Raw genomic sequence first — 15592 nt, 5'->3', positions numbered from 1 at the left:
AAGCTATTGCATTTCAGAACAGAGATAAAGCGCAATAAAACACACACTATAAAGAGAATTTTATCTCACAGAAGCAAGTAATTGGCTTTTTCCATCACATGGCTTTGCTTACTGAGGTAATATATGCCAAAAATTCAGCACAGCGTAAAAATGGGATCAATGATTACAAACACACGCCCTGCGGGCCCGCGAGGATGCGATCGTCAATCCCGACGATGACGGCAAATGTGTAATGAAACCACGGCGTAAAGGCCGTTTGATGACGTCAAGAATTGTTGCACGCGCACATTCTCCAAACGCGCCTCTTTTATGAGTTGAAGTGCTAATTCAAGAGCTCACAAACGGTCTCTCAGGTAAGAAATTCTTCAGCTGTTGCCCACAAGTTAGATAAGAGCGACACAGCAATCATATCGTGATGAATGAGCTGTGATAGGCTGAAAATTGCACAGCGGTGGATTCCAAAGTTTGGTCGAGGGACTCTATATCTACAAAATGAAATTGAGCCGCCGAGCTCACCCAATTCATTTTTTTTTTTTTACACCCACTTCCTGTTGTGAAAGAACCGTCTCATTTGTTCTCAAACACGCACATCTTCATCCAACAACCCTCCTCCAGGGGAAAATGAAACATTCTGTCTCAATAAGACCAACAAAATACGTCCGTGTTCTTTCTCTCATTTCTGCGGCACTGCAGCTGATGATAAACTACAGGCGCCACGTTTGGTAAATTGCTACAAATCAACAACTGATGGCAATAAACACGTAGAAACATAAAAGTTGAACATTTGGAGTTCTACTTTACATGGAGACTTTTTTTGTCATTCTGATTGAAATCATTCCGAATGGAGATCTCTTCTCACATGTTTACATGTCACATGATATTTTCCGATCCATCCAGATCAGCCGATGACGCGCAGAGATCGACGTAAATGTCACGTGATTTATCAAGATGAAGTCCCGTCAGCTACTCAGAACGGTCGCGATCATTTATACTAGTGATAGACGATTATGCTTTTTTTTTTTCAGAGCTGATACCGATTATTAGTAGTCATGGAGACCGATATCTGATATTTTAAGCCGATATTCATTTGTTGAAAAAACCAAAACAAAACGGGTAAAATGGTGTAAAAATTTGGAAAAATTAAAAACTCCAAAACTTGATTTAGTTTAAATGCCTTTAAGCATGTTTATTAAACTACGCACTGCACAAGGAACCAATCAGATCTTGCTGTGGGCGGGCCAATCTGCTTCTACAGGCAGAGTCACCAGCACAGCAGAGTGAGAGAAATGTGCTACAGCGAGCCAAAATAAACCATCTTTTAATTTATCGGACTGTATATGTTCAAAAAAAGGCTGAGGCCGATAATCGGAAAAATACCAAATATTGGCCCCAATAATCGGCCTGGCCGATAATCGGTCTATCGCTAGTTTTAACACTTCTATTCACACAGCAGCATTATAAAACCGAGTAATCAGTACTTTAAAACAAGTTCTCATGTCTCGTGCGGACGAGCTCTGCAAAGCGGCCATTTTAAAGCGCCTACACGGACACGCCTACAAGACAGACCGGACGCAGCCTGGCTATTCCGATCGAACTGTTTGCATGATTCAGCCTTTTTATTCCGATTGAGATGTTTATATGGAGCATTTACATTCCAATTCCTCATTTGAATCCTTTCAAATCGGAATGCATGACTCCATGAAAACCCGGCTAATGGGATGTTTAATGAAAGCAATGAATGCAAAAAGATTTATCAAAGCATACAAGGGAAGTTAATTAATTTTCATTAAACTTTTAATTATGAATTGTGGGAAATTATATAATTTTTTAGTGACCTTTCTAGCCTTACCCAAGAAAAAAAAAGTTAAGGTTGTATCTTCTTGCGTCATTGTGAAGACAACAGTCATTTTTTTTTCCATCTGTGTTAATATTTTAGTCACTGCAAGTTGTGCCGGAGTGGTTATGAATGCAGCCAGGGAATGACCGTACCGCACAATTTGACCACAGTTTGGGGGTGAAATATCCCTCAAAGGCAGAAAAATTCACTACTGAATATAAAAAAGATTAGATTGGCCGCAAATGTATTCACGTTTGTATTCCTCTGAAAAAAAAAAGAACAAATTGACGGGCATCCTGGAAATTTTTCAACGCTACTTTTGAGTGTGATGGAATTTAAATGTCCGGGCAGCACAGGAAGCTAGTGGTTAGCACGCAAAACGTCACGAGATGGGCAACATTTTCTGAATGAATCTAATGTTGAAGGCAAACAGGGAGCAGAGTGAAAGCAGTAAAGTACCGCTCGCATGATCCGTTTTTACGACAGGTGGTGAGAAACGATGACAAGGTGAATTATTAGCTCCAGCTGATGCACGATAATAGAGGCACTCCGGCCAAAGCGATTGCACGCCATCGGTGCTTCTTAACCCGAGAGGACAAAGGTTTTTTTCCGGTGAGACGCAAGCGATTTCGGCAAAATATCATACTGCCGCGCTAAAGCATCAGCATGATGTGCGCGCGCCATGCCACTTACGAGTATCGTCGTGACGGTAAGAGTCGTGTTGAAGAGGGTGTCCGTCACGTTGATTGATGGGAGCTTCTTCTCCATAGACAGTCCATCTTCAGAGTGCCACAGGCCAATCTGCGCACACACAATAAACACGCGATCAGTCATTATGTCCAGCGTCTGGGAAAGGCCAATCGAATCATTTGCCTCCATTCTTTCAGAAGGACGAACACTATGACCTTCACAAAGACGGTGGCGGACGCACAAGCAATGACAGGGAAAAACATTGGTGCAAATTTGTGAGGCAAAAGGGAATTAAATAGACGAATAGGTGAAAAAAGGCGTGTGTGATTTCGAGAGGAAAAAACAAACACAAGGCGTGCGTTCAATCAGCGGCGGCATAATACATTCATTAAAGTAATTACCAGCGTTTCCTGTGGCAGAGAGCCTCATTCTCATTTTTATTAATGCGGATTTGCTACCACGCAGAAGGAAACCCCGCAAAGCAAGACAGAATAAATGATGAAATAGAAAAACAAAACTATTTGGAACTTGTTAAGCAGAAACTTATGATGCATTTGAAAGAATGGTCTCATTTTCGCTGCCATTAAGTGCCAATCAGATCAAAAAGAAGATAATGTACACAGGAACATTATACAAATCGGATGCAATATGGTGTCAGGTTTATATGGACAGACAAAAATAAAAACTGACAAAAAAAAGTCTCAAAAGGCTTAACAAGCCCACGGTTGACGATTTTTTTTGACGAAATTAATGAGAAATGTCAAGGAAGCTACAAACATACTCAACGAACACGCCGCCTCCGTAACGGATAACTTCAAAATAAACCCTAAAAAAAAATACATTGAGTCATTGACGCCAATGCAATAGCCTTAACAGACTTTTACTTTGAAGTTTGGCCCCATGGTGGTGTAACGGCTACCATAACTTCCGTTATCGACCTTTCGGCTGGCTGACGTGACATAGTTGCCACCAACATCAACACAACGCCATCCCGAAATCATATTCCCGAAATCATATTCAGTCGCTAAATTAGGACGCTAACAAACCGCTAGTTAATTACGCCATCATTGTATGACACGACACAAGTCTCCGGTATTAGTGGCTACTACTGGCTAGCAGCTAGCCGTTAGCATTAGCAAAAAGTGACAGCTCTGCCTGCCGCCACCAACACCGGTTGCCGGTCCGCAAAAGTTATGGATTTGGTTCGCGGCAAAAAAATAAATAAACGGGGGACCACTGCTCTAAACTCCTCCCAATTGTGAACTTCAACAAAGTTTAACCATTTGCTAGTTCTACCACAACCGCAGCCACTGCCATAACCTGCAGTCATTCAGCCACTTGAATATTGGTACATCCTTTTTGGAACATCAATTCCAGGTCCGTCTTCATTTCATACTTTGTAACAGAAATGCTGACCGAAGCCGCAACTTGCCGTCTAACAATGTGTTGTGTGTTGTGCTCATTTGTTGCACGAACGCAGGTCGTAATCAAAACATGAGCGAGTGTGAGAGTCGCTACTGACTTTTCAAAAATGGCATGTAACATAAAATGCAACAAGTAGTCGTCATCATGAAATCACGCTTGGCCTCTACGGAAAGGCTGTTAAACCATGCGATGATCATCTGGGTAAAAAAAAAAAATATACTGGTATGGTATAATGGTGTGCGAGTTGTGTCAGAAATGTTCCAAGACCGGAGTCACAAAAGCCATACTTCAAACCTAAACTACAAAATTCAAGTTTTGCCTTTCAGCGTTGGCCAGACAATCAACTTTTGAAGCTTCGTTCGGTGTACAAGAAGAAGCACGGGTTGCCCTTGACAACACGCCTGCTCATACTGCCCTGAGCATCTGTAGTTTAAATTCGGCATATAAATAACTTTTGTTACGCTTTTCCTGCAACTTTTTCTGACACACCTCGTTCCTATGGAAGAAAATGCTGATGGAAAAAAAAATAAAGTCAGGCAAAAAAAAAAAGTATTTTTGTGCACAAGGATCATTTGCTGGATTTACCAATTTGAATTTCCATGCATTTCAATGAAGCGTCATTCTGATAAAGCAGCAGCTCATCTGTAAGTGTTTTGCCGGGGGCCGGGGAGGGCGGGGGGGGGTCGGGGTTCACGTCGCGCTGTGGAGAAAACTTGTTGATGTCACGACACAAGTGTGCAACCTGGCGGGCCTTTTACTCCGACATGCGCGCACGTGTGTGATCTGGTCCCCCGCATAGTGTGCAGCAGAATGTGACTTTTAATTTCCCCTTGACGGATTATAACGAGGATGATAAATTATAATCAAAGAAATTTGGCAACATCCACACTTAAAATCTTCTGGAGTCATCACATTTTTTTTTTGTTTTGCTTGAACACTCCGTTTAATATTCTGCAAGATGAAATTTTTTGGTGAATACAGCTGCCGCACAAGCCCCCCCAATTCATTTTCAAACCGACTCAGCAATTTTCTGCCACACATTTATTTCTATTTCTTTGCTTCGCAAGTTCTTGTCACTTTGATTACAATTGTGATCCATAAATGTCAATTTTTTTTTTTATTTTATTTACAGCGCACCCTGCTTTTTCGCTTGCGAACACGTTGGTGATTTATATTCTTTGACCTTGAAGTGTGTAAACTACTCATGCAAATTGTGAGATTATTAAATCTTCCCAAACACTAGATTAGATCAAAACACAAAGCTCAGCCCCGCCCAAAAAACCGAAGCGACAACACAGGTGGTTATGCGTACAACATTTTTAATTTCCTCAGCTTCGCACGACAAAACCACACCAGTGATGAACACCCGATAACACGCTAAACAAACTTTCTTCGTTTTGATTTGCCTGCTTCTTTTTAATACTTGAGCGATATTCGAAGAAGCCACCCGCGCCGGCATCGAATGCGCCGAAGAAGCACACAAAGGAGAAAAGAGGACAAACTTTCATCAAATATTCATCGAGAGCTCGGTGACAAAATGTGCTTCTCATTGAAATACATTCCGGCGCCAATTCACGGGAACTTTTCTAATCATCTACGTTCAAAGTCAGTGATCCAACGCATCAAGAAAATTCTGGTTTAGAAATACTTTGATATTACGCCATTCATCACGGTATCAGCCTCGTCTCTGTTATGAATGTTGTCGAGGAAGGGCAAATGATTGCTTCTAATTCAGTCTTGATGCATTGTCGGATTCAAAGTGTCGCTCGGTGGAATTCAAACGAGCTCCTGGAAATCGTACGCCGGGAATATTGTTTGTTGGTTTCGCTTCAAATCTGTTTCATGAAGCAGTTGTAGTATTTTTGGACTCCTGTAGATGGCACTCTCTGATCAACATTGGGCTGAAAGTTGACATTTTTTAAACCCTTTATTTGAACCAACAGTGCCATCTAGAGGACACAAAAATACAACAACTGTTTCATGAAGCAAATTTCAAGCTTCATTTTCCCATCACTACCTCCGGCCTTTGATAATCAAATCTTTTTTAAAAAATTTGACAACCCCAAAAATGGGCGTCCGGTCGCGGCGAAGGGCCGGACCGTTCCGCCCTTGGGACGGACTGCCCAGCTCTGGTAAAAAAGTGACATAACATGCTATGTCGTCAATCAAACGTCACAATGAGATGCATTCAAGTGCATAACAGCAGAAGATCCAAATTAAATCCCATTGCACACTATAATTCCCAACTTGCGAGTGGAAAAAGGACAAAAAAACACAAAGTAGCAAGAAAAAGTGCGAAAATAAGCAAGCCGTCTACTCTCTTATCCACAGGACAGCTTGCCATCATTTCTAATTGGCATGACACTAAAAAAAGAAACGCCGGACAAAACTACTTGGACACCACAGCTTACTCGATTGTAACTTCCTGTTGATTCTTCGAGCAAAATGAACCTGTGTTCATTTTCCTGCGGTGGACAATCTGGAGAAGTCTGAGCCTTACTCACACAAATAGCGAATCCCCAACTTACACCTTCCAACTGTGATGTGGTGAGAAATGAAGAAAAAAGGGACCTGCGAAAGTGGCGCGCAATCACATCTCGGAGCATGCGGAGGTGGCTTGGCTGATCTCAGTGGGAGTCTACAGCGGTCTGAGCGTGGTGGTGCGACTGAGAGGATAATGGTGTGGGGTGTCACGGTGACTCGTACAGGAACAGGGGGAAGATGAAGGAGCTGCGAGCAGGAAGAGGAGGCGAGGCGAGGCGTACGAAGGAAACGGCCCTTAGGTGGCCCCGTCGTCAACTCTCTTTGGGCCAGTCGGGGGAAGCGGAGCGGTGCCGTCGGCGAGTCGACGCGACTCGCAGGAAGGGAAAATGTGCGCGTCAGCTTGGGGAAGCAGGAACGCACGCTCAGGAGCAAATACAATGCCACAGAAAAAATGTTGTCATATATTCTTTGTGCAACTTCACAGCGCTTACTATCACAAATGCAAACCAACGCACACCAATTGCCGTGAAAAAGGCCAATGCGCCATGGCCAGTAACTTTACGGACGGAACTTTATGGCGACACAAATTAGTTCAAGTTTAGCATTTGGATCAAATTGGATTCTTTATTTGTCCTGTGTTGTATTATTTTATGTCATGACTGTCTCCCCATACGCATGGACATCGGACACGGCAGTATAAAGTGATAGACCGATTATCGGCCGGGCCGATTATTGGGGCTGATATTTGGCATTTTGACGATAAAGGGATTTCTGATTCTGATAATCGACATCAGCCTTTTTTTTAACTTCCAAGGCCGATAAATTAAAAGCTTATTTATTTTGGTTCGCTGTAGCACACTTCTCTGTCTCTCTGCTGAGCTTGTCGCCTTGCCAGCAGAAGCAGATTGGCCCGCCCACAGCACCATCTGATTGGTTCCTTGCGCGGTGGGTAGCAGCCAATCAGCAGTAAGTTGCTTGTTTGCTTTTTCACCTCGAGTCACACACACACTACAACAGACTTTTAATAAATGTCAGTCTATTACAACTCACAACTAATAGACAATTATTTGCCGCAGTAAACTTTGTATATCTAGCGAATGCATCCCGGTTAAAAAAAATAAAAAGTATCAAGCGATGGGAAAAAATAAAATGGAAAACAAAAAACCCCTTGGTTTAATGATCCAAAATAATGATCTATGCAGAGAAATGGATATTTTTCTTGCATCTCTGCCTTGCAAAAGCACTCCAAATATTTCAAAAATAATTGTGCACAGCTTCCTTCCTTCAGGTCAAAAAAAAAAAATTATCATTGGATTTAGGTGCGGTAAATTCCAACATCAAGTGAAGTGACATTTTGTTAATTTGGATGTTTTCTTTGGTCAGTTGTCATGGTGAAGGGGGAATTTACTTGCTGTCAGTTAGGATTTGGTGCAAAAACATAATACAGTTTTTTTTAAATGTTTATTATTCATGCCACCTTGAGTTTCAATTCGTGCTAATCAAAAAGCGAAATGGTTCCGCCACCATCTTGTGACCGGAAGGTGGCCGCGTTTCCAATTAATCACATTCAGACTCATGTTGATTGAGAGTCAGCACACATTTGCAAACATTCCAAGTGAATTTAATTAATCTCAAATTCATTTTGGATGTTGTGGTGGTACAGTTTTTTTTAGGGGCGGGCTTTCTTGCAGAAACTGCTTATAATTTTTGATTCCAGTTCCTGCTTATGAAAAAAAATATGAAAAAAAAATGATGCAGCCACCAGGATGCTTCTCTGTGTGTGGAGTTGCTCACACTACTTTTAAGAATTGTTGAGAAAACAGACCGAAGCATGGTAGTGTGTCATTATCGGATCAGACCAAGGCTACACACACAATTTTCGATTCACTTTGATTGATTTTCGATTTAATCAAGGATTTCACGTAGTGCCAATATGATTTTCTGTAACTCTGTGCATTTGTATATTCATATTAATATTTAATATTTACATAAAAATTTGAAGCCAATGGAGCGACATGAATCAAGTACGTTTTATTTAACATGACCTGACCAAAACAATAAATAAATCTGCTTTTATGCTTTTTGGTGCTGACTTCACTAATTCCACCATTTTGTTTCTAGATCTCGTTTGAAGTCATGCAAATTTATGGGGAAAAAGACATTATTTAAAATATCGATATATGGTTTTATGAATCGATATCGGGCTATGAAAAGGAAAACCGATTCAAATCGATTTGATCAACCCAGCCCTAGTCCCAATATTTGGTCACCAAACAGTCTGAAGCTCCAATTGACTGCATCCTTTTTGGTTGTGAGGTCCATGTGATAACCACATGTGACACCATCCCAGCACGCTTGAACATTCTCGTCACAACACAATGAGGTAATTTAGTGCGAAAACAACACTGCAACCTTCTCCTTAAAAAGCCCAACCAGCATAATTGAATTAGAGCGAAATGACCCAGCACAGAGAAGACTGCATGAATCTAAATAAGTCCATCCATTCATTATGTGAGCCGCTTCTCCTGACGAGGGTCGCGGACATGCTGGAGCCGATCCCAGCGTTCTTTGGGCATCAGGCGGTGTACATCCTGAATTGGTTGCCAGCCAATCGCAGGGCACACAAAGAGGCGCTCACGAACACACCTCGGGACAATTCAGGGCGTCCAATCAACCTCCCATGCATGTTTTTGGAACCGGTGTTGTTTTTGCCAGGCATTTTAGATTTAGTCTTAGTCATTTGGACGAAAATGCTAATTAATTTTTGTCACATTTAGTCACTCCTATTTGTCATAGTTTTGGTCTAGTTTTAGTCGACAAAAATGCAAAAAAAAAAAAAAAGTTTCAGTAGTGATGGGAAAATGAAGCTTCAAATGTGCTTCATGAAGCAGTTGTTGTATTTTTGAGTCCTCTAGATGGCACTGTTGGTTTAAATAAAGGGTTTAAAAAAAAATGGAAAGTCAGTGTGCTTTCAGCCCAATGTTAATCAGAGAGTGCCATCTACAGGAGTCCAAAGATACTACAACTGGTTCATGAAGAAGATTTGAAGCTTCATTTACCCATCACTAGGATTTAGTGTAGTTTTGGTCGACAAAAATGCCCCCCCCAAAAAAAAAAATCTAGGTTGTACTGTCATTTTTTTTTTTTTGAAAGACAAATTACATGTACAATGGGAAGGGATGTCAGGAATTTTGAATGTGTCTGACAGACCACACGCTAACAATTTCGTCCTGTCTCGCCTTGTCAACGAAAATTCATGTTCGTCACATCACGTTTCTGTCATCAAAGAGCAACGTTGAGCTCGGCGTCATCTCATTACTGTCGTGGAAAAAAGGGGGCGTCAACGAAATATTTTCGTCATTGTGCAAAAGTACAGGTTAAAGTGCCGACAGCTCGAGCGCTGCGCGTTATGAAAGTTGCAGAGAAACAAGGGGGCAAGATGAGGGATGGGGTATCATGAAGCAGGCTAATATTACAGCAGCAAAAAAAAAAAAAAAAAGACTTGGGGAGAAATATGCCTGCGAATAGAAAGAAAATCAATGAGGAAATATGAACGGCAGCCAGCTGGGGAGACAGAACTGGAGGCTGAGAGAAGAGGAAGACTCAACCGGCGGACAGGAAAGGCAGACAGACTAACAGGAAGTTTATGCAAGTGTGAAATGAAAAGTGAGAGCAAGCGAATGATGACAACAAGTGGGATGAGACACCCTAACAGGGAAGGCCTCCGGTTCTTTCTATAATGTGGAATTAGAGCAGGAGCGAGAGATTAAGGTGGCAGCTCACTCAGGCGTCGGGATTGGCTGATTTTGCTGTCAGAAAGACGCCAAATTCAACAGGCGATGGCTGACAGACGCATCCATCATGAAGGCGGGCGGCAATGGGAAGGTGTTATAAAGTGGAATGTCATGCAGGACGCTTACAGCCACACTAAAGCGCTCAGGTGACACGGCGCTACAAATGAGTCGCACTCAAAATGGCTTTCTGTCTTACTAGTTTGTGTGTGGGTGTGTGTCAGTGTTGAGAATGTTTCTTCCACAATGGGAGAAAAAAAAAAAGTCAATTTGAAGGCAGAACGGGGGAAAACATCAATTTAAAGTCACACACAAAAAAAAAAATCCAGGCATCCAAATGATAGCGGATTTTGACTGATTTTGCAAATTTGAAATGAGCTCGTCATCGTCTGTTTTCATCGCTTGATGTCTCCGGCGAAACGACCCGTGAGCCTCTCGATGGCTGCTTCTTTGGTTTGTTCGACGAACGAAGCGTCAGCAACTCGATCGTCGACGTCTTGCTTGGATGTAGATGATTTATTTATTTTTTTTTGTCAAAAAAGCAATCTTCAAGGATGAATTTTTTCGTCTTGTCCATTGCTACTCCTACTACTACGCTCTTTCCACTCTCACTAAACTACTCCACCACGCCCTTGCCTACAAGTCCTCATTCTCTTCTTGGTCACCCTTGCGTGATTACTGGCTGATCTTATACTTGCCGTCACCTGCTGGTCATTTTTTTTTTAAAAATAAAATTGCAGTCAAGCCGTTTCATTCAGTCAGAAGCCGCGTGAGAACATCCTGTAAACTCAGTAAAAAAAAGAAAGAACAAAAGACGTATAAATACGTCTTTGGTAGGCAGCGACTACATTTCTGAAGACGCATATTCAAATTTTAGGGATTAAATGAGTTAAATCTATGAAACTTTCCCCAAAATGAACAGTGTGCCTAATAACGTGGCGCGTCTTAAGTGGAATTGAACCCTGCACAGTCAACTAAAATGACAAGTTGCCTTGTTTTTTTTATTTTAGCCTTCTAATCCTGCTTCTCTGCTTGAATTTGTTAAACAGATGGCAAACGCCTCACTGGCAGCTAGAAGCCTTTAGTGGAACATCTTAAAAAAAGATTTCAGAAGACCGCGTTATTGCGTTACTGCGAAAAGTCATACATTTCAGGAATTGAATTTTTGCTGTGACGATAACAGCGTGGACAATGTTAGAACAAACAGAAGCCTGAACAAAACTGAACTGAGCATACACTTACTCCAAATCACACAGCAAGCATGTCAAGTACAAAAAAAAGGCCCTGTGGTAGTGTGCGGGGGTGTGTGTGCGTGCGTGTGTGTGTGTATCGCATGTTTTCTCTGCGGACCGGCAAGTTTGAGTGAAGCTCTCACGATGTGACTCATCAAGGGGCAGGATGAGAAAAATCGGGTTGATGCCGCAGGAGTTCGCAGGTGGTGATGTGGGTGTTTGACACTGACGCACACTGAAGACGATTGGCCCAAGAAAGAATGTTGTGACTGACGAGAATGCAACATTTTTTTTTTTTCATAACTCCCAGCGGCGGCGACAACTGTGTGCTACTTTCAAGCATGACATTTTGCGAGATGCGGCGATCCAGCTGGCAAACGCTCGTTTTGTGCTATTAGGATGAGTGAGATGGCTTGTTTAAAATTGAAGAGTCAGTCTGACAGGCAGCGGCAGGCCAGAGCTTCATGTTCTCAGCATCTTGTGTTAGCACCACGGCAAACAATCACATCCACGGTTCGTGACACCGGCAGCTGTTCAAATATCACCGTGTGTATTGGCAGTGCTCGTGAAAGGCAAACAAGAGGAGAGGAAGACCTTCGGCTGACGATATCCATCCCACGTTCGGTAATCATCATATGGAGCGCAAAAGCTGGAAAGCATTTAGACGGGAATGGAACCACGCCTACCAGCAGACTGCTTTTCAAGGAAATGTTTGATTTCATTTTGCATTTTCTAATCCTTTCAAACCAAGAAACTTATTTAAAAAAATCAAACGTGTATTTTACTTCACCTGTCCCGCGAGATCTTGTCACGACGCGAAAGTAGCGTATCAAAACAAAATGGCGGAAGCAGTGAAGTCAACAAGTATGAAGGCCAGTTTTCTATTTATTGTTTCGATCAGGTCACGTTCAATAAAACGTACATGATGAATTTAACTGGCTTCAATTCCGAATGTAAATATTAGGGCTGTCAAAATGAAAGCGTTTACTCAAGATTCATTTTTTTTTTTAATTCACGCGAGTAAATATTTTAACTCCGTTAACTCAGTTTTATCTATTTCAAAAATTAATTTGCATATCTTTCAAAGACAAATTCAAACATCTTTAGCACATCATCTGGTGATTTTGCATTAATTATAAGATATGATTAGAATATGAAAAGCTTCACAGTAAATAGTAGAAAAAAATGTGATTAATCGCAATTAATCACGGAATTTTTTGCGATGAATTAGTTAAAAAATTTAATCACTTGACAGCATAAGTACATATGAATATTTTTACTAATGCATCTAGTTACAGGAAGAGGTTTGTACTAATTGCAGCATTTCTTCTTCTAAGAATGCCCTTCCATCCGACAATAAAATTGGTACTGCGTGAAATCTTTGATTGAATCGAAAAACAATCAAAAGGAATCGTGAATCGAAAATCTAATTCTAATTGAATGGGACCCTTCCTTGCGTATCGAATCAAATTTATTTTGCAAATTTGAATCGATACCCAGTCCTAATAACTAGCGATGGGTAAATGACGCTTCAAATGTGCTTCATGAACCAGTTGTAGTATTTTTGGACTCCAGTAGATGGCACTCTCTGATCAACATTGGGCTTTTTTTTAAACGCTTTATTTAAACCAAGAGTGCCATCTAGAGAACCCAAAAATACAACATCTGTTTCATGAAGCAAATTTGAAGCTTCGTTTTCTACTAATAACCAACATCACTGGAGAAGAATGACGACCAGAAGACTGATGGCAGGAAAAAAAAAAAACAAACACTGTGAACTTCAACACTGCAGCATTTAGCACCGATTCTACTGATTTGATACCAACGGTGGAGCAGCCGCGACATTAGCTTGCGTTCTAATCTGCATTCTTCACTTCACTGCCGCTTCTCATATTTTTTTTCTGACAGAGTTTATCAACTCGGAACCCCTGAGTGGTTGCAGAAATAGTGTCTGCTTTTGCAAATGGAAATGTGTCAATAGCAAGTCGAGTCATGCTGAGCAGACAAGATACCACACACGAGTCGAGGAGCAGAACATCTGGAGTCGTTTTGCAGCTACCAAAGTCTTTCAGGTGAAGCATGTGCAAATGCATTTTGCTCAAAATGGATACAGGCAGTTTTTTTTTTCCTTTTTTGGAGGGGGTGGGGGGGGTGACGCAAAGAAGCACACAAGCCTCACCCAGCCTTGAAATCCTTTAAGGCTGAACAACAACTCCACATTATGCTTTTGATCTATTCCCCATGTGCAACCCGCAAAGTGTACAATGAGGAAAACAAAAGAGGACGAGGGACTGACGTACGTCTCACAGAGACCAAACAAAGCACACCGAGTACATGCCAGTGTTTGTGTTTCAGTGTGTGTGTTTCTTCCCGACATAGCGTATTTCATCAACACTTCAGATTGCAGATCCAAATTCAGTACGGAGGAGACGCCTTTGAGAAGGTTGATGACTCACTCTGACTTTGTTGGCTTCTCATTTGATCTCATCATATGATTGGTTCACTTTCTTTTGTTTGGTGCGGTCACACCACGCCGCCGTTTGGCGTTTTTTGTCGATAAATCTTCAGTAGCTGAGACGCGGAAAAAACTCGGGAGAAAATAACATGTCAAAAAGATGACGCGTGATTTATCAGTCGGGGTGATTCGGTTGCAGTGTATTATAATCTACACTGACACGCGCATTTTCACGTCTCCGCATGTAAGCGCACAGCCCGCTCGTCGCACTGGGATAAATGTAAACAATGATCCCAAACACCCCCCCCCTCACAAAAAAACTAACAAAAAAAAAACTTGGCGCTAATTTCACCTCATTGCTATTTGATCCCAACCATGGAAGTGGTGGGAATTGTCCGTTGCGGTGAATCCACCAGGCATTGCTTCTAGTGAGCAGGTGGGCAGATGAACAATATATATTCATTTTCATTTATGTCCAAAAGCGGATATCGGATATTTTAGCGCCACCTGTTGCATCAAACTCAAGCACGCAAGCTAACCATAGAAATCCAGTTTTTAATCGAGGGAGGTTAAATCATTCGGGCCTTGTTTAGATGTGTCTGTAAGAGCCCGAGGCGCACACACACACACACACTCACACGCATGGAAAACAAACAAAAAAAAAACTCGGTGATGCAAGAAGCGGTGGGATGTGGCGAGCTCGGCTGCTCCCAAATGATAATGTGCTTGATGATTGAAAAAGCATGGTCACATTCTGGGATGTGTAAGCCTGCTGGGCGACACCACACCTCTCATCCTCTTACATTTCCTCCTCATCCAACCTCCCTTCTCTCTCCTCTTCCACCTCCGCACACTGCCGCAGCAGACTGAGAGTGAACACAGAGCATCTGCATTGGTGGCGGAGCAGTATCGCCACATTAATACGACTCCGAGAGGCAGAAAAAAAAAAAAAAGCAGATTGCCACAATAAAAGCAGAAGCGGGGCTGACCGGAAATAAATAAATCCACAATAAAAAAGAGAAAGAAATTCAAGGAGCACGTTCGCTCTTTAAACTGGAGCGAGTCTCCTGTAAATAACGCGGCTCAAATCGGCTCATGAAAACTGGAACGGTAGCCGTGCAGGAAACGTAGGCACGTGTCAATCAATCACGTATGAGGTGCTGTGACACAAGCGGGCAGGTAGACGACCAGAAACAGGGGGCTTGACTCACTATACGGACGCAAGGACACCAGAATGAGGCTTAATACATTAAAAAAAAAAAGAAAAAAAAGTCGACAGTAATCGTTGGGATTCATAATTCAGGACAGGATATATCCACTGACACGACGGAATGATTTAACAGTTTATTGATAGTCCATTGAGAGAATGAAATGAAACGAAAATGAGAACACGGAGGGGGGGGATAAAACGCAGAGGATGCCATTAGAGAGAAGAAAGTCAATACGATTTAAGAGTCTGCTAAAAGGAGGTGACAGACGATTGGATGAGGGGAAAAAAAAAATTCAAGACAAACGAGTCAAAGAGGCCAAAGATGAAGTACCTGCCATCAGTTCTTTATATTTGGGCAATTCATTTTGAATTCTGCTGCAAAATGACCCCCCCCCCCCCCCCCCAAAAAAAAGGGAATTGGGACACTTGCTTTCTATTTCTGTCAATCCGCTGGGAGTCGCTTGTTCA

At 42.0% G+C, this 15592-nt stretch overlaps 1 protein-coding gene across 4 annotated transcripts in view; it reads right to left on the bottom strand.

The window, feature by feature from the left end:
• Positions 1 to 15592, bottom strand: part of grik4 (glutamate receptor, ionotropic, kainate 4) — a 246026-nt gene that overhangs the window by 27924 nt on the left and 202510 nt on the right. For all 4 annotated transcript variants that reach the window (XM_088300430.1, XM_088300429.1, XM_088300432.1 and 1 more), the window contains one exon: positions 2531 to 2638. In XM_088300430.1, coding sequence (XP_088156556.1) covers positions 2531 to 2638 — 108 coding nt within the window. The remainder of the gene's footprint in view (positions 1 to 2530; positions 2639 to 15592) is intronic.

Source organism: Idiotropiscis lumnitzeri, chromosome 7, assembly GCF_059441095.1.
Source record: "Idiotropiscis lumnitzeri isolate Australia: NSW breed Sydney's pygmy pipehorse chromosome 7, RoL_Ilum_1.0, whole genome shotgun sequence".
NCBI lineage: Eukaryota > Metazoa > Chordata > Actinopteri > Syngnathiformes > Syngnathidae > Idiotropiscis > Idiotropiscis lumnitzeri.
The sequence above is the reverse complement of the archived record's forward strand: the minus strand, read 5'-3'. Positions and strand labels throughout refer to the sequence as shown.